This window comes from Guillardia theta (genome assembly GCF_000315625.1).
Source record: "Guillardia theta CCMP2712 unplaced genomic scaffold GUITHscaffold_10, whole genome shotgun sequence".
Taxonomy (NCBI): Eukaryota; class Cryptophyceae; order Pyrenomonadales; family Geminigeraceae; genus Guillardia; species Guillardia theta.
The window spans coordinates 1,079,831-1,097,868 of record NW_005434664.1 but is presented as its reverse complement, the minus strand read 5'-3'; the positions used below and the strand labels follow the sequence as shown (position 1 = coordinate 1,097,868).

At 53.5% G+C, this 18,038-nt stretch overlaps 6 protein-coding genes across 6 annotated transcripts; 3 read left to right on the top strand and 3 right to left on the bottom strand.

Annotated features, from left to right (window-relative positions):
* Positions 1-382: 382 nt before the first annotated feature.
* Positions 383-2,348, bottom strand: GUITHDRAFT_102615 (hypothetical protein; the record flags this gene model as incomplete). The annotated part of the gene is made up of 7 exons (XM_005838923.1): positions 383-395; positions 446-660; positions 711-821; positions 874-984; positions 1,115-1,349; positions 1,545-2,188; positions 2,235-2,348. The coding sequence occupies 7 exons, from the start codon at positions 2,346-2,348 to the stop codon at positions 383-385; spliced, it is 1,443 nt and encodes a 480-aa protein (XP_005838980.1).
* A 2,028-nt stretch (positions 2,349-4,376) lies between these two features.
* On the top strand, positions 4,377-5,520 carry GUITHDRAFT_150866 (hypothetical protein). Its single transcript, XM_005838922.1, is given in 9 exon segments — positions 4,377-4,482; positions 4,526-4,629; positions 4,677-4,731; positions 4,783-4,916; positions 4,961-5,023; positions 5,072-5,161; positions 5,209-5,310; positions 5,364-5,471; positions 5,476-5,520. 8 exon segments carry the CDS (start codon positions 4,437-4,439, stop codon positions 5,469-5,471), a joined length of 702 nt encoding a protein of 233 aa, XP_005838979.1. The 5' UTR covers positions 4,377-4,436; the 3' UTR covers positions 5,476-5,520.
* A 77-nt stretch (positions 5,521-5,597) lies between these two features.
* Positions 5,598-7,844, bottom strand: GUITHDRAFT_161492 (hypothetical protein). Its single transcript, XM_005838921.1, has 12 exons — positions 7,754-7,844; positions 7,585-7,659; positions 7,498-7,536; positions 7,312-7,364; positions 7,119-7,266; positions 7,049-7,069; positions 6,961-7,001; positions 6,843-6,914; positions 6,733-6,792; positions 6,121-6,682; positions 5,994-6,073; positions 5,598-5,949 (listed from the first exon to the last, which is right to left on the bottom strand). Exons 1-10 carry the CDS (start codon positions 7,827-7,829, stop codon positions 6,623-6,625), a joined length of 645 nt encoding a protein of 214 aa, XP_005838978.1. The 5' UTR covers positions 7,830-7,844; the 3' UTR covers positions 5,598-5,949; positions 5,994-6,073; positions 6,121-6,622.
* A 1,841-nt stretch (positions 7,845-9,685) lies between these two features.
* Positions 9,686-11,084, top strand: GUITHDRAFT_102612 (hypothetical protein; the record flags this gene model as incomplete). The annotated part of the gene is made up of 10 exons (XM_005838920.1): positions 9,686-9,849; positions 9,893-9,975; positions 10,025-10,074; positions 10,126-10,202; positions 10,403-10,466; positions 10,517-10,590; positions 10,638-10,680; positions 10,737-10,942; positions 10,993-11,020; positions 11,067-11,084. The coding sequence occupies 10 exons, from the start codon at positions 9,686-9,688 to the stop codon at positions 11,082-11,084; spliced, it is 807 nt and encodes a 268-aa protein (XP_005838977.1).
* A 50-nt stretch (positions 11,085-11,134) lies between these two features.
* On the bottom strand, positions 11,135-12,800 carry GUITHDRAFT_92575 (hypothetical protein). Its single transcript, XM_005838919.1, has 6 exons — positions 12,040-12,800; positions 11,888-11,994; positions 11,750-11,840; positions 11,530-11,701; positions 11,302-11,484; positions 11,135-11,254 (listed from the first exon to the last, which is right to left on the bottom strand). The coding sequence occupies exons 1-5, from the start codon at positions 12,750-12,752 to the stop codon at positions 11,398-11,400; spliced, it is 1,170 nt and encodes a 389-aa protein (XP_005838976.1). The 5' UTR covers positions 12,753-12,800; the 3' UTR covers positions 11,135-11,254; positions 11,302-11,397.
* A 1,969-nt stretch (positions 12,801-14,769) lies between these two features.
* Positions 14,770-17,823, top strand: GUITHDRAFT_157180 (hypothetical protein; the record flags this gene model as incomplete). The annotated part of the gene is made up of 22 exons (XM_005838918.1): positions 14,770-14,987; positions 15,039-15,094; positions 15,142-15,187; positions 15,238-15,292; positions 15,344-15,433; positions 15,503-15,557; positions 15,609-15,676; positions 15,811-15,837; positions 15,970-16,001; positions 16,057-16,075; positions 16,119-16,208; positions 16,258-16,335; positions 16,383-16,430; positions 16,490-16,537; positions 16,583-16,642; positions 16,763-16,839; positions 16,889-17,009; positions 17,058-17,105; positions 17,149-17,199; positions 17,380-17,463; positions 17,507-17,581; positions 17,755-17,823. The coding sequence occupies 22 exons, from the start codon at positions 14,770-14,772 to the stop codon at positions 17,821-17,823; spliced, it is 1,515 nt and encodes a 504-aa protein (XP_005838975.1).
* Between the last annotated feature and the right edge of the window lie 215 nt (positions 17,824-18,038).

Below are 18,038 nucleotides of genomic sequence, written 5' to 3'. Positions count from 1 at the left end.
GAGAAGACAGCATGTCGACATGAGACGAGACGAGAAGACAGCATGTCGACATGAGACGAGACGAGAAGACAGCATGTCGACATGAGACCAGACGAGAAGACAGCATGTCGACATGAGACGAGACGAGAAGACAGCATGTCGACATGAGACGAGACAAGCATGTCCAGAAGACAAGCATGTCCAGAGGTTAAGCTTCATTCAATCACGCTAATAAACCAACGATCAATGACGCTAATAATATACCAGTCGCATCTTATCCTCATAAGTTGACGCGATTTGACGCTGCAAATACACACACACACACACAGTATCCCTGACATGCCGATGAGCAGGAGAAGACTTGATCTTGTTGATCCAAGTCAACAGAAAGAGCGTGACCCCATCAGAACCAGCACCTGCATCAAGAAGCCTCAGACAAGCCGTCAAGTCTCCACGTCAATCTCACCAACACAATGGCCTGCATCTTGGGCATGCCAGCATGAGCTTTCCGCAGCAGAACTCGAAGCAGTAGTCTTCATTGCAGCACACCAGATACTTCTTCGCCAACTTTGCCAGCTGTCCGGGAGAGGCTAAGAGCGAGCCAAGGGACGGCGTGTCGAGGACGGCATCTCTCACGAGGCTGCTGCCGTTGTTTTCGTAACCGTTCATCGAGTTCTTGAGCTGCATCATCGCACCTTGTCAGTTTCAAGTCGCCTCATCCTCCCTCGTACCATCTTGACGTCTTTCGCCAGGTTTTCCATCGAGTTTGCTGAAATCGTGAACTTGCAGAGCTCCTCGACATTACAGACTGAATGGTCCACAATCGCCGTCGTCGTCAAGGCCTGCAGCGAGACTCAGATGTCGAGAATCTTTGGACAACGAAAGGCGTCCCACTTTGTTCTTGGCTCGATCCAGGTACTTGAAGTTGATTCCGCGATACGCTGCGACACGGCAGTTCTGGTATGTCCGGAATCCTTTTTTCAGCTCTTCGCGCTTACTTTGACACTAGTCAAAAGTGGTGTCAGACGAGTATCAGAGGAAGAATCTTTGGGAGATCAGCAGTGAGACAAGTCGGCAGAGAATCGGGAGACAAATTTACCTGCTTGACGCTCCTGTTTGGAAGCCTCTCTCGTACCATATGCTTCCATGCATCAGGCGTGTCACCTTTGGTCTTTGAACCATCTCGCCACGTGTGCTCTAGTCCTGACTCGAGGATCATGAGCGCTTCTTCAAGCTCCTGCAGCTCCTCAAGGGACCATTCGCTGTCATCGCCCTTGGTGAACTCCCTGATCACGTACGGCTCCACTCGTTTGAAATCATGAAAACCAAAGTCGTATTTGAACGAGCTGTATCCGTGATAGCAACAGAACCTGCAGATGCAGCAGCACTGCTCTATCACAGAGCATGTGAGCACTTCGCATCGCACCCCTTGGTCACAAGGGCACAAGCATTGGGGCAACCACCAGAGGCAGGGAGTCAGGCAGCAGCAGCATGGCGCGCAGCACATGCACGTGCAGAGGTTGAAACAGCCGCACGGCCAACACCTTGTATCGAATGACTCGTACCTGAACTTCCTCTGCAGTTTTGTACTCTCTGCCCTGTCAAAAGAAAAACTGTTTGGAAGAATGTCCTCTATGCCCACAACAGCAAAGATATCCTCTGTTTCACGAGTAGCCACGTGTACGTACTCTCCGTTGTTCACCTTGCAGCATGGACAGAAAGCGCACCCACCGGGAATGCAGCAACACAGCAGCCGTGGCCAGCAAGTTGTTCCGAACATGTTCTCGCTTCCAGAAGCTGCTGTTCGATCTTCGTGGCAATACATGTAAACTCTTTTGTTGGTAAGGATAATCAACCCTGGCCCAGTCATTGTCTGATTATTGGAAGGAAAGCCGATGTACGCGATCGTGGGGAACATGTGGAGAATTGTTTCCTTGTTCTCCTTGATAATTTTGTCGATCGCAACAAATTGCGGAGACGCGAAGTGCTGATGAACTTGATAAGCAGTCATCTGCGTGCCAGTCGCTCGTTTGATCCTTTCTTCAGCGTAGTCGTGGGGAAAACTTGCAGTCTTGAGCACCCCCATCCCTTTGGGCCCAGCTACGTCTTGTATCTTCTCATCCTTGACCACTCCGTTGACGAAATCGGTCGCGCGAGTGTGAGTCTTGGGGTCGATCAGCTGCTTCTTGTCAATCTCTGCAATGAGGTCCTGCGAAGGATCAGGTTTACGAGGCGCTGCATGCTCGCATTCACACCTGAGTGCTCATGTAGTTGCTGAAATCGACACGGAAGACATCAGGCTTGCCCTTGGTTGCATCTACCGGCTCTTCGAAGGGAACAACAGTATTCGAGGTTGCTGTGGAAGTCATTCTAACCTGATCACTGTGTGAGATTGCCATCCAAGATCAGTAACAAAAGAAATAAGATTGGAAAGGATGATAACTTCAAGTCTAGAATTGAACATCAATATCATTTCATAACACAGCACAGGGAAAATAGGGAAATTATACAACATAAGAAGGCAACATGAGCAAAACAGCAAGTGTCATAGGTCAGGCAAGGCAAGGCAAGGGAGGGAGATAGAGGATGAGAGGGGGAAAGGAGGAGGGGGGGAGAAGGAGGAGGAACTTCGGAAGGGGATGGTGAGAGGCTGCTGTGGGAGGTTGTGCTGTGCTGGGGCCCAGTGGAGAGAGGGTAGTGGGTCAAGGGACGCAATCTGTGCGCGGGGTAGGTACCGAAGGGGTCACTTAGATGAAAAAGGGGGTACTGGCTATGAGATAACTGGGGTGACCGGTGGGCTGACAATGGCTGACCCCATGCTGGGTCTTGGGAGGGAGGGTGGGTTCGTGTGAATTGTTGCTGGAAGCAAACAACAACCGACGTAAAAGTTCCGCGAGAGGACTCCCAAGTACGGCGGGGTGGTACTCTAGTGCGGCTGACTCTGTGAGTCAGTGAGGGGGTAGGGGGGTCCTTCCGTTGTTATATTGGACCGTACCGCCACGGTCGGGGGCCCGGCCGCGCCGGGCGAGGCTCCACGTGACAGTGTCGGACGCCGACCCGAGACGGTCCGGCGCCGGGTGCAAGTTTGGTACCGCCGAGTCCGAGGCCCGGGGAGTCACAGCCCGGGCCGCCAGTGGCACGCCGGCGGCCGGGCCCGGCGGCGGGGCGCGGCGCCGGAGTCCTAGAGACGGTTCCGAAGTTCTGCGGCCCCGCCCGCCGCGGACTCGGTGACTCAGCTCGATGCGGGGGCCCCTCGCGGCCGGGCTTACTGACAGTGACTCGGTGGCGGGGGCTGGCCGCGCGGTACGGTAGGGCGAGCGCGGGCGCCGCGCGGCCCCGCGGCGCCCCGCCCGGCCCGGTCCCCCCCCGGGCCCGCGGGTGCGGCCGGGCAGCCGGCCGCCCGGCGGCGGCCCGGCGTACCAGTACCGTACGGTACGACCGCGCGTGACTGGCCACTGGCCGGGCAGTGACTCGCCAGTGACGATCCGGAGTCCCGGGGGCCGGGGGCCGTGCCAGTGCCACCGCATGATGGCATAGTATCATACTATGATAACTTACCGGCCGGGGCGCTCGGACTCCGCGGCCCGGCCGGCCGGGCCGTACGCCGGCGGTACTAGCCTCTAGGCGGTCCCCGGCCCGCGGCGAGTCACCGCCCGGCGGGCCGGCGCCCCGCGGGCCGGCGGACACGGGATCATCGGACTCCGGGATCGGACGGCCACAAGTTGATCGGACAGTGATGATTCAAAAATTGCTCACAGAATTTTCAGTTTATATTTTTAAGTAAAAGTTGGATGTTGTGCAAGGAAGTCGCCGTTGAAGCAGTGCATACAAGCATGCGAGCCTGCGAGAGTCAGTCGGCGGAACAGAAGCCGAGGAGATGAGCGAGCCGGTCGGCAGGAAGTAGAGCAGATGAGAGAGTTTGTCATGCTGATCTCTGTGAGGAGAAGGCCAGTGCGAGGCTGTCTCTCACAACTTAGTTGATACTGTGAAAGGGCGGAGGAAGGGATAGGCTGCACACTGACAGCATACCAGGGTCTCTGCACGGGTTGAGATCTTGTGCAGAGCGGTCGGGCCATTTGAACATGTCGATCATCATATGTTGGTCATGATCGGCGTTGAGATCTGCGTGTATTGGTCATCATGCACAAGATCATCAAACGATGATAGAGCAGGACGTGGACACTAATTCATCTTATGTTGATGGCTGAAGAAGAAACGCAAGAGATTACTCAAGAACTTGTAGATATCACGGAAAGTAACAGGCAGAGAACCCATGAGTAGCATCCAGAACCACGACGAGTTAGAAGGATTCACAATTCCTCGGTGTACCCGATCAGGCCTTGCTGCCTTGCTAGCTAGAATTCACTCAAGCATCACCATAACCTCCAGTGATTTCCAGACATGCGAAGTTAGCAAGAGACTGGTGACCCTGAAGCTTCTGCTGGCCTAAGAGCGTCATGGAGTTCGATCGCTACCGGGAGGCAGCCCAGAAGCGATACCCCAGTATGTTGACATGAGCCTCCCCAGGTTGTTGACGTGTGCTCAGGGCCCTTCAAAGACCCGTCGAGCTGGCAGAGAGCAGATCCATCGCCAACCACGTGGAATGACGCGCAGTCTCATGATGCGCAGCAGCAACGAGAGTTGTATGCGGTGATGTCAACGATGATGATGAGCTCTTTGGTGTGAGGCCATTGCAGCAGACTGAGCGATACCAGCGTCCTACCTATCCAGCAAGTGTGCAGGCCTCTGAAGGTTTGAGAATTTTAGAGCTCAGGCAGACGTTCTAACGGCTTGATCCTTCAGCGATGTCGATGTCCAACTCCAGATTCAACTTTGTACAAGACCTGCACAAGGTGTCCCACTCCAAAGCAAACATGTCTTGGACGGTCTTGTCTCCCATCGAACCCGCTCAATTTCCCTCCGCTCTCAAGCCCAAGGTACAGGCACAAGAGCAGCTTGTCTGGTACTGAGATGCAGTCAGCAGCGGATGAAGCGCTTGCTGCCTGATGTAGACGACGTGGCAGACAACACCTCAGAGGGATCGGTTGCTCCGTTCCCTTTGTTGCTCCGAGACCTCTGACTTGCCCTCCAGCTTGCGACCTTGTCATCTCCTAGCACAGAATCTCAGCTCATGTATGACTCCAAGTCGGAATCCTCCAACAGGAAGAGTGTCCATGAAGAGGTTGCGTCTGTTGTGCAGTGATCAAAGTGAGACGAGTCGATGTGCAGGAAGACTCGCCGCTTCACATCTCCTTCACCAACCACCGGGGCCATGATCTTTCGGACGGATCCGAAGGAGAAAAGGAAAAGAACTTGAAGCTACGTATGCAGGTGACGAGTCCCACCTTGAAGCTTCAAACATATTTTGAACGATGAACCCAAAGATTGTTGAGCTGCAGAATCAGCTCAGCTTGGCAAAGCAGATGGTGAAGAACGCCTACTTTGAAAGGTTCTTGCTCCTTTCAGGTGCAGGCGCTGATGCAGAAACCTGAACAGCTCCGACAATGAGCAGGATGAAATGTACAACACAAGGTTTATGATGGAAGATAGGATACGGTGACCCCACAATCTTGTCGTTGGTAGTCTAACGGCTGGATAGAATCTCAGAGCTGGAAGAGAAAGTTCACTCGCTGACCTCGCAGAACATCAAGCTGATCTCAGAGAAGGACTTGTTGCAGGAGAAGATGAGAGCATTAGAGCAGCAAGCGGTGAAGGCCTGGTGTGCTGAAAGAGGTCTGAGACTGACTTGAGCTCAGATGGCAAACGCGTTGCAGATGATGAAGCCGATGAGGGACGAAGAGATCAGCAAGCTGAAGGGAGCTTACAGACGGAGAGAGCTGAGTCAAATCAAAACCATACAGTACGAGCCGTAAGGCCAGACCGTGTCCTGACCTCTGCCACCTTTCAAGGTCGATGAAGCAATCTTTGAACAAGACCTTGCATCTTCTCAAAGAGCTCCAAGTAGACGAGGTCACTCATCAGCTTCGTCTACGCCTTGTGACGTCTCTTTCCAGATGAAGTGGAAGAAACATCTCGACCTCACGTCAGGAAAGAATTTCTGGACCAAGTCCGACACGGAGAGAGGAGTGACATGGTGAGACTGGCTGCCCTCCCCTGCTGTGAGCTGACTCGGAGCATCAGGTGTACATGGTCCATCAAGGAGAAGGTCATCTCCCCCGCACGGAGCACAAGTCCACCATCTCATTCCTCCAGCAGCCTCCGCACGTCCCCCCAGCACGAGCTCTCCCCGGATAGTTTGCGCTTCCCCGTGCTGCTGGAGTCTGACTCACCGGGAGGAGTGGGAGGACACTCCCATCCCGACATGCCTGTCCTCGCCTCTGCCTCCCTCGTCCGCCCGCCGTACAGGTGGCCGTCGACAGAGCAGAGCGTGATGTTCGATAGCAACACACATCATGGCAACATAATGAGGTGACAACAAGGTTGTAGAAAACTTGATTCAATGACAAGACTTAGAAGATAGATTTCGAAATATAACAACTCAACACGTTCAGCATGCATTTCAATTGTTGTGGCAGCAGTCACACTTGCATCAGCTTAGATAGACACAGTCTCCATCTTTGCCGTGTAGAATCTCAAGGATGAAGATAAATTATTCGGTGCAGATGTTAGTGAATCAGGTGGATTAGGCAGAAGCATCGGCAGGCGTGAACTGGCCGGGGACTCCGAACTGCTCAGCGTCCACCTGCAAGCTCGTCAGACGTCTGCTAGAATCCAGCGAGGAAAGCAACTGACTTCATGCATGTCAGTCTTATGCGTGATAGCATGCGCTACGATGAAAAACATGCTTGCACCCTGAAGATCCCACGGCGTCACATGAACGCTACTTCTCTTAAACCGAGTACCAGTGCCCAGAAAATGGTGCTGCCCAGGCTCGTAATCATCATGAGAATGAAGGTGAAGGACCCCAGGGCAACCTGAGCGTTGGATCAGCATCCCGGATCCACCTGCCTATTCTTCTACCTTCTGCTCAAACCCCGAGAGCACTCTTCCTCCAACAGTCACTGCGATGTATCAGCAAAGGACCCTGCAAGCGCCGTGGGAGAGTGACCTGGGGCAATAGATCCGTCCTCTGTTGAAGCAAGTCAGTGGTTCCCCAACATGTATGGACTCCCTCTCACCGAGTCTTGGTCTCATCCCGAGAAGCCATGACCATGCACCGAGGAGGAGGATTATAGATACAAGGAGGAAAGGATTGGAGATGATGGAGTAAACCACGAATCCAGTGAAAATGATCCCATAGTTTCCTTTGTAGTACGTGACGTTGATCTGTCACCTGCCTCAGGCGATTCTTCGAGCAGGGAGATATCTTACTCTTAGGCGGGTAGCCCAGTCATCTCCAGGGCGAGTGAATTGAGAAACAGCTCCTGTTGCAAGTTAACGATCAGAGCTGGATGTTAAGGTTTGTGCTCTTGAAAGGTCAACATTGGGAACTGAAAGCAACCCACGACTCAAGTTCCCAATCTATCAAGTATGGCACGAGAAACATAGGCTGGTTACCAAAGTCAGTGACCCATGGCCTGATTCTGCTCCTAACACCTGGCGTCTGAGTAAGTTCCGTAAAGGGCACAGAAAGAACAAGGTCACTTGAAATTGCGAGTCCAAGGTTGCTGTTCTGAACCTTCGAGAACATGCTTGTGATTCCTTGAGGCACAGTCAGCCCTGCGACAAAGAAACGATTCATGAAGGTTCAGAATAAAGATGAGGCAGGAGGAGGAGGAGGAGGAGGAGGAGGAGGAGGAGGAAGCATTATCACCACCAAATGTCGAAGAAATGTTGGTGCTTTCAGCAGGATTCAAGGGATCTCGTAGATCGCTACTTTCTTGAAGCATGCAAGCAGTGAGTCTGAGAGTGAGGATCAGTCAACATACCCGCCTAAAGCTTTACATCATCATTGGAATTTGTGAAGAAAACAACTCTAATTGCAATTCCCACAGCACCCATAAGGCGATCTATCAGTGCTTATAAAGAAGGAGTTTGCATCATGATTTCATCTAGTCCGAGGATTGTATATTGCAAATGCGATTATAACAGCCAGACCTTGACCAACACAAGTGAAGATTTAAAGTTGAAACCCCGAAATTCAAAATATTGCGACTCTCCTTTGTGAATCATGCTAACGAATACCTCATAGCTCTCTCTCAAAGTTACTTAAATTTCCGCATATTTCCCATGTAAGATCTTTTGCAGCCATCTCATCCTTCAAACCATCGAGGCATGCCGCTTTTCATCTTCATGGCCGTCTTTCAACACGACTAAAACCCCTCATCGCAACACACATTCCTCCCACTGCAACCTTCACCGCATTTGTCTCGCTTCCTCTCTCTATCATTTCTGCAAGTCTGCTTTGCGGCATGCCGGGCAGTCTTCGCATCCATCGTTATCGTGTCTCTCTGCTCTCTCTGCCATTTCTCCGCGCTCCTCATCTCCTCTCGTCGCTTTCGACGTGTCATGAAGGGCTTGCAGCATGCAGGGACCCCACACCCTCCTGCTGGCATTCACTACCCCATCCTTACCATCACCCTACCCCATAGCTCCGACAACAAATTCAAAATTTCACTCTCAACTCCCTGAATTACCCAAATTAGAATTTAATTATTGAAACGTTCAGAAGATATTGAAAACTATGCTTTCAAAATTGAAATCTTTCATGAGCCCCTACCCCCTGATAGTATTGCTACCACCATTGCCACCGATATGTCCAAATGAGGTACGGAAAATCAAAACTAAACTACCCCACCCCTCCCCTGAATCAACAGTGAAGCTCTCTGTACCCCCCACCATCAATTAGAGTCACCCACCCCGTTGTCTTCCCACAATTCTCTACACCATCAGACTAGAAACTAACTTGTTCTTGCACCCCCTACCCCGAGCTTCATGACCCCTACCCTCATAGATCACAAAAGCACCCCCACTTGAATCTCTTATGCTACCCCCCGAAATGGCATCTCCTACCCCGCCCGAAGGGTCTTCCCTCCTGCTACCACCTACCCCATCAATCAACGCTGTAGTTCGTTACCCCTACCCCATATTATCCCAAACTCTACGTTCTTATGGACGGGTACAAATCACACATTGATCTGAGTACCCCTTAGCAGCCTTATGTGACTGTCAAGATTAGCTAATTGAGTTTGTGAAAACTTTGAGACATGACAAACTTTGCAGGCTGAGAAAGTTTGAACCTAAACTTGATTGAGAACTTTCCCTTCGAACGCTTCAAAGTTTGATACTTTGTGCCTGCGTGTCAAGGACAATGGTACCGGCGCAACAAGGGAGCGGAGATACAACGAAGAGACGATGATGATGACGACGATAACGATGAGAAAGAGGAGGAACATGGATAGTAGATGAAGGACGGATAACTTTTGGGGATGCAGAAGGATGAAAAAAGTGGACGATGGTAAAAGTTGGGTAGTGAGAATTGCAGAAGGTCGGAAGGGATGATGGCGTCGGGTAGGCATAGACAGTTTGATCTATTAGGAAGGAATCTTCAGAAAGCATACAAGATTGAAACCTGATGAATTCAATGATATCATAACGAGGTCCTACTGATGAATCCATTGAGATCATAATGAGATACCTGACGAGAACTTCCCTGACCTTTGCACAAAACAGGACTGCCGATCCCGACGATGCACTGTACCCATTCCCGTCTGATTTGATTGCCTGAGTTCCATTCACGCTCGCCATGCCTGTCCACGAACACACACATGTACAGTCAGGAGCAGCAACAGCCGCAGAATCGAACCATTACGTCGTGATTCAAGTCGCAGCACCAGATGGCGAGAAGCATCCGATGAAGGTAAAGACAGGGGATGATGTATCCACGCTTCGAGCGCTGGTGATGCAGATGTAAGAGGACAGGACTTGGCGGTTGGATCGTGACGTGGCGCAGGTTTGATAACAGTGACTGGACCCAAGTAGCGGACAAGCGAGAGGATAGATCAAACTACTCTGACATTCTTGACGAAGACACGGGTTGTCGTTTGTCTGCTCCGTGTCCTGCATGTTTGATTTGATTTAAAAGGATTTGCCGAGGTCATTGCCCTCCAGTCAAATCCCCAAGGTCAAACTCAGGTGCCTCCTTGTCTCGTGTGGAGCTGCAGGCATCCTGTGATGGGCTCCCAGAGCTACATGGATCGTTTTTCTGGGAGACCTCGATCTTGGCTTGAGTGGGCTGACAAGAGAGGGAAACTTCGCCTGATGTGAGCAAAAATGGATCTTTTTGATCTCCTGCTCCTGCTCCTGCTCCTGCTCCTGCTCCTGCTCTAAACCCTGCATTCGCCCTGCTCCTGCTCCTGCTCCTGCTCCTCCCGCTCCGGCTTGTGCCTGTATTTGGTATTTGTGTTTGGTGTGTCTCCTTGTGCACCTGTTTGTCCACATTGACGAGCTGTTGGCTCATCAGGTGTGGAGCTTACATTCTTGAGGATGGCAACTCGCTGGACTACTATCACATCGGTGAAGGAGCTGTGAGATTACAGATCCGTCTGCTTGTTCCTTGTCGTGACGAGCATACAAGGTCATTCACCCTCTTTACGAGAGGTATGGCGACACGTTAGACGCCTCTGCAGCCATGCTGATCGACCCGACATGGTGTTGTTGACTTTGCGTTTGCTTGAATGTGAGGAACTTAATGGTAGGTACAAGCAGCAGTACCTGCAGGCAAAGAGCTTGTGCTCGGAGGTGATGAACTGCAAAAGCGCTGGCCCTCGTTGTGTCTCGTTGTAACGAGACAGCAGATGTCGAACTGGGACTGGCGATCAACGGCTGACAAGGCCAAGGACTACTTCGCGCTTCCTTCCTCTGAGGGAATTCTTGGAGCAGCGACAAGTTCGTCATCGAGTCAGTCACACGATCAGGCGCAGCCTCCAGTTCCCTCAGAGCAGCAGGCTGGCTGGTGGAAAAATCCATCGCTCATGATGCCAAGATGGAGCAGCGTGATGGGGTGATGGAGGAGGGAGAGGCTAGACTTGCTTGTCTGACGCTTGTGAGCAGGGATAAGACGTCCAACACAGTTGATAAGGTGAGAAATCTTCTTGCCCCTCGGTGCGAGTGATGGCTGGATGCAGAGCAACGACGAGCTGTAAGAGGGGGCCTAGGGAGCGAGGATGGGGGTAACGACAGCAGGCTAGGCTTGCAAGCAGGGATATCAGTTGCATAACAGATGGCTGGTAGACGCGCTTCCAACGGGAGGCGCTCTTGCTAGGACCTGAGATAGTCCGAGTTCGAGTTGGGTGGGTCTCGACATATCTGTGCTCTAAAGAAGCCTATCAATAGCTAGCACACGGCACGTTCCTCCCTCACCTGCATACAGGGCAGGAGTTGTTCATTGCCCACTGTCTCATGCACTTGTAGTGGAAGGTGTGCGAGCACGGCAGCGTCGTCACGTCCTGCATGGCCTCAGAGAATGACAGCGAGCTCCCAGCAACACACCGCAGAGCCAAAGTTGTCAAAGCAGAAGATGCATCCTTCCTTATCGTCCTTTTCCTGATGACAGCCATCACATTGCCATTGAAGCTAGATCGCCTCCACCTCGTGTGTTGCTGCGCGAGGCTGCAGCCGTGACATGACGCGGGAGGCAGTGGACTGCTGCTGCTCTGAGCTCATGCTCTGAGCTCGTCGGATCAGCTCAGCTAGCGCTCTATGAAGCCCATCGGAGCTCCAGAAGTCCTCCAGGAGATCAGGAGAGGAACCGACGTTGCACCTGGCGAACCATCACTGAGTCTTGCCTATCACAGCAGCAGGCCCTTACTCGTTCTGCTCATGAAATATCTTCCTGCTCATGCTGCAGAATGGCCTCGAGCAGACGCGGCAGTGGAAGGCATGTGTCGGTCGCACACCATCTGAGCAGCAAATCTCACTGACCATCATCAACCTGACTGTTCAATACCGCAATGCAGGAGAAGCTGTCCGAGGTTTGCAAACGATGTACGGCAGATTGGACACCGCAGGCATTCAAACCCGTGATGCGACATGTCTGCATGCTGCATGAGACTCCTGCTAGCATGTGAGCAACGAAAAGATACAAGTCAACACAACAACCTTGCACTGCAGAACCAGCGCCCGCAAATCCTGCAGTCAAACCGTGCGTTGAAAGGAGCGCCTCCTCGGTGATTCTCAAGCTGCCTTCGCGATGCAAACTGCGTGTTGCACACTTCGCACTCATTACCGTGCGAGCTGCTCTCATGCTGGTCTCTTGACTTTCTACTGCAGAAGGATCGATCGCAGTAGTTGCACTCGTGATAGAGAACATCTGGCTCGAAACCCCTGTGCGACATTAGGCCATTCCTCGACGAGAAAGATTTTCCGCAATGAGGGCAGCAGTGAGGGTCATCTCCATGCGCGTCTTGCATATGCCGAAGTAACGCACTGTCACTGCAGAACTGACGACTGCACGTGTAGCAGTCGAGTTGCACCGGGTCGATGTTTCCTCCCCAGTGCCTCACAAGGTTCGGCATTCTTGCAAAGGAACGGGAGCACATATGGCAGACTACGGGCCTAACTTCGCCGCTCTGAGAAGTTCGATCGTCAGTGTCCATCGGTCGACTGCCGTACTGCTGTCCGCGGATCCCTGGAACGGCGTACTGCTGGCCGAACCATGATCCCTCAGAGTGTTCGCTGTCGTAGTCATACATCTCGTCGTACGACTCGAGCCCATCCCCTTCAAAAGAATTGTTTTCATAGAACCCATCTTGAGAATCTAACGAGCCACTGTACGAATCGTCGCTGGCATACATGAAGTCTGCTCTAGACATTGAGAGAGCCTTGGCAAGAAACGGGGGGGGTAGATATTACAGCAACCTGCCAACCGTTTGTCAACATTTCAATGTTGATATCGGTTATTCGAATGACTGTATGCTTAAAACAGATCCGAGAATACAGGAATGGGTCAGACAGATACTCTGCGATCAAGTTTCGGACATCTCGAAGTGGGAAGCGAATGTTTGTCAAAGACAAGAATACATGTTACGAGATGAAATTCATCGCCAACACCCGAACGTCTTGCTTCACCCTTACAATATATGATCAAATGATGTAAACATCTTCAATGCATACTCCTGGTGCTATCTTCTCGTTCCCTTCCCTCTTCTTTCAGGTTCCGCTCACGCACCCCTCCTCCCCTGTCCCTCTCCACTCCTGTCCTGTCCTCTCCTTTTTCTCCTCCAACCCTGCTCTCCTTACTGTTTTCTCATCTTCTCATCTATCATAGGTTTCTCAGTCGTCATCGTCCTTCTTCTACCTTCCTCCTCCCCTCCTCCTCGCCTTTCCATTGCTCTGCCATGCTTGTTTTTTGCAGCGCCAGACCCTACCAACAACTCCTGTCCACCCTACCCCCCTTACAACCCCACCCCTACCCCCATCATTTCCCAGTGAAATGTAAAAAACAAGCCAACACCCGGAGTACCCCTACCCCCCCTGTAAGTAGCTTACTTCGCTCCACGACTACTCCCTTACCCCGAATACCCACCCTACCCACTCCTACACCAAAAAATGCCTCATTGTACTACCTCTACCCCTACTCCCCGCCTCAATCACCACCTCGTCTGTGATTTTTGTCAAAAAGACAACCACCCACCCCATTATAAAACATTAAATCTACCACCGTTGACTACCACCCCTACCACCCCTACCCCCGTTACTACCACCCCTACCTTCTCCCCTGCAAGACCCTGCCGGGAGTTTTTTTTTATTGCCGGCTGCCCCCGGGCGGACAAGACGACTGAGCTTGATTAACTTGGTACCGGGCCCCGGCTGCACCGGCCGGGCCGGTCCCCGGAGCTAGGCACTGTACTGAGAAGGTGACTTGTGAAGTTTGACACAGCTGGATTGAGTTATTTTTCAGTGTGCTCTAATTTTTCCGGTTTACTGCCTAAGTAAAATTAAAAAATCAGTACGAGCACACTCAGGAGAGTCTAAATTTTTCAATTGAGGGTTTCAGTTTGATGGCGGGTATGCACTGCGGCAGGACTCCGAGAGTCGCTCAGCTCCAGCGGCAGTGGCGGCCGCAGTTGCGTGACGTCCAAGTCGCTGCCGCCATGCTCAGCGGGGCCTAAGCCTCAGTGCAAGGGCAGCTACTGAGCCTCGGAGTGAGACCGGATGGCCCTGAGCCTCGTGCCCCGCCGCACAGCCTCCATGCCACTAAGCTTCCGAAGTTCCGACAAGTTGCAATTCCATTGCCATGATTGCTGTCAAAGGACTCGTCAAGTTGATAGATGAAGGCATCGGCAGGCACAGCAAACTAGAAAGTAGCAGGCGAGAATGAGACTTAAGATAGCTGAACCTTGCGAGGCTTGTGCTCCAAGCCAACATCACACTCTCTCTAACCTCAACCCTGACCTTGCTTGGCAATCCAGGCATCAAGATGTTGTTCCCCAAGAGGGCTGGAGCCAAGACGTTCAGCGACAGCTCCGCCTCCAAGAAGGCGAAGGAGAACAGGAAGAAGATCCCCGACCTCGAGGCCTTCGTCGAATCACGGTCGATGCTCGAAGCTCCTGCTGGTGAGAGTGGTGGGACTGACGCAGCCTGGCAGTGACTGGAACGGAGCTCTGGGGCTTCTCAACTGGCAGGTGAGGGAGGGAGGGCAAGGAAGGAGCAGGGAGAGCGAGGAAGGGAAAGGGGGGCGAGGACTGGGGAGGGGGAGGAGTTGAGGAGAAGCGCCGACTGGCTGCCAGGTGAACACGGACGAAGTCAAATCGAATGTCGGGCTGGAGACGGAGAAGAGGTTTGACTAGCTGGGGAGGAGGTGGGAGTGAGGCAGGGATCAGGTTCTGGATGGCGTACTGCTACATCCACCTGGGAGACTTTCAGGCGGCGATGAATCAGATCGACGAGCATCTCAAGTATGATCAAGGTAACTCGACGCCTCCTCCTCGCTCCTCTTCTCCTCCCTCACGTCCAGCGGCAGACCCTGAGCCCATGGCCTGGTTGTGGAAGGCCATCTGCCACTTCGGGCTCGGGCAGTACAAGGCAGTGGAGGAGTGCGCGCTGAGGTGCGGGACGGGACTTGGAAGCTCGTGCTGACTGACTTGACTCGCCTGCAGGGGGCCGCCAGGTCAATTGCAGAACCGGATCCTGTTCCACATGGCGCATAAGATAGGTATGAGGAGGAGAGGAGGAGGGCGAGGGGGTGCTCACGAGCGGCAGGGGACGAGGGTAAGCTCATGATCTACCACCAGAAGATGTCAGCAAGGTAGGAGGAGGCGTCGAGGCGTCAGGCAGTCATGCTGCGCGTGCGTGCAGCGTTGAAGATCAGCTGTCGTTAGCCGCCATGCACTTCCTTCGCGGTCACTATCAGGTCGGCAGGCTGCCCGCGCATCTGCTGGTGGCTGATGGTGGGGGAGGGCAGGAGGCGACGGACGTATACAAGAGGGTGTTGCTGGAGCAGAGAGACAACATCGCGCTCAACGTGTACGTGGCCCTCTGCTACTACAAGCTGGTGGGTCGATGAGACTGCTGGACGCGCCTGTCGCTGACGGCCTCTCGCTCCTGCTGCCTTGCCCTGCAGGACTACTACGACGTGTCTCTGGAGATCTTGAACCTCTACCTCAACCGGTTTCCAGGTGAACCTCAGCTCGTGCGCATGGTCCACCTGACTGCCCAGCTGCGAGCAGACAGCCTGTACGCCATCAACATCAAAGCATGCAACCACTACAAGCTCTACAACGGATCAGCCGCGGAGGTGGAGGAGGGGAAGAGGAGGGCGAAGGCTGACTGGCGTCTTGACCGCAGGCTGAGCTGAAGGCGTTGGGCTCCATCTACGGAGCGCCAGGTAAGAGAGTCGCTTGCTCGCAGCCTCTTGTTGAGCCTCCTCAGTCTGCTGCCTCAGCCTCTCCTCCTGCAGTCACCTCGCCTACTCCCTCTCCATCTCTCGCCTTCTCTATCCCTTCTCTCCTCCTTCCTCTCCCTTCTTCTTCCCTCCTGCTCTCTTGCGCTGCGTGTGACCGTCTGGCAGTCTCGTCCATCGACAACGAGCTCATCCGGCACAACCTCTCAGTCTTCCGGAGGTGACGCGCGCACGTCCTGCTGGTCCTCTGCTTCGCTGACCTCCTCCTCTCTCAGCGGCGAGAACGCCCTGCAGGTGATGGGGAAGCCCCGAGGGCTGAGGGCTGAGGGGCCGGCAGGTGTTTCCGCCGCTCATGTCGGTCATCCCGGAAGCTCGCATCAACCTCTGCATCTACTACCTCCACCAGGGCGACCTCGAGCACGCCAACGTCCCTCCCCTCGTCCCTCTCGCCCATCAGCCTCACGCGTCCACCGCAGGACGTGATCAAGGACCTGGAGCCGACGCAACCAGAAGAATACATCCTGAAAGCAGTCGTCTATGCCTCCATCGGACAGGCTCGTCGCTGCTGCTGCTGCTGCTGTTCAGTGACGGCGATGGGCAGGAGAAGAACAACTCCGAGCTGCTCAAGCAGGCCCAGCAGTACTTCCAGGTCTCTTGACGACTCGCCGGCTCGTGTGCTCGTGCTGATGACGTGTTCCCCCGCCGCAGATTGTCGGCGCGTCCAGCAGCCATTGCGACACGATCCCAGGCAGACAGGTGGGAGGAGGAGGCGGAGGCGGGCTCTCTTGAGGCGTGCGGCAGTGTATGGCCCAGTGCTTCTTCCTGCTGAAGCAGTTCGACGACGTGAACATCTACCTCAAGGTCAGTCCCCCTCCACCTCCCGCTGCCCCTGCGAGACGACGCCCAGCCCGCACGCGAGACATCGACGAGCCTGCGACTGGAAGGGTCGAGCTCTGTTGGAAGCTTCTCACTCGCTCTCAGTCCATCGCGCCCTACCTGCGAGAGGACGACAGCTTCAACTACAACTTCGGCATAGCACAAGCCTGTGCCGGCCACTGGTAGGCTGCTGCGAGCCTCCTCTCCTGGGACTAACCGAGGCTGGGGCAGGAAGGGAGCGGAGCAGGCGTTTGACAGCGTCAAGTCACCGGAGATAAGAAACGAGTTCTCCTTCATCGCCTGGAGGGCTCGGACGCACATACACAACGACAAGCCTCACCTTGCATGGGAGGTCAGCAGACCCCCAGCAGATGTCGGACTTGAGTCACATCTCTTGCAGGCTTATCTCTCCTTGGACGTCTCCTCCAACGCGTACGTTCTGCTGCAGGTGAGCTGGGAGAGAGCTGCTGTACGAGTGACTCTGAGAGAAGGAGATTGCCAACACGTGCTACTCCATGGGGCATTTCTTCTACTCTCTCAAGGTGACGCCTTCCTCTCCCTCTCCCTTCTCCCTTCTCCCTCCTCCCTCTCCCTTCTGCCTATCCCTTCTGCCTATCCCTTCTCCCACCTCAGACTGTCTCCTTTTCATTACTACACTACTTTGCTGGTGCTTTTATAGTTTCCTGCCCTTCCTATCCCATACATCTGAGCTTGCCTCGTAGGCTTTCAATGTGCTTGAGCGCATCGACTCACTGCCCGAGTACTGGGAGGGCAAGAAAGGAGCCTTTGTCGGCGCCTTTCAGATGGTCAGGACTGACGTGTGCGTGTGTCTGCTGAGTGACTCGTCAGGTGCTGGCCAAGAAAGAGCCCAAAGACTCCCTCCCGGAGATGATCGAAATGCTCAGAAGCACTTCCAACCCACAGGCACTCTCTCTTCCTCCTCCTCCTCCTCCTCCTCCTCCTCCTGCTACTGCCATACATCCACTGTTCCTCCTCTCTTTCTCCTGCTCCTACTACTTGCTCTCCTTGCTACCTCACCTTGCTTCTTCTCCTACCGTTCTAGCTTCTGCGGGCACATGACCGACCAACCCATGCAGGTGGAGTATCTTCTCCGGACAGTGAAGAAGTGGGCCAAGGACAACGGTGTAGCGCTAGGAGGCAATTGATAGTGCTGTCGTATAGTTCTGTCTTTATCGGCATTCTTCATCTCAGTTCTCATGCTGTCAATTTGTAAACTAGTCTATCTGAACCAGAATCCTCTACATTGCAAAGTGCAGGTGTCAACCTACGGTAGAGAACGGTAGAGACATGTACTTCACAAGCAGCTTTCAGATGTTTACTGTTACAGAACAAGGGTGCTAGAACAACACGTCGACTCTAG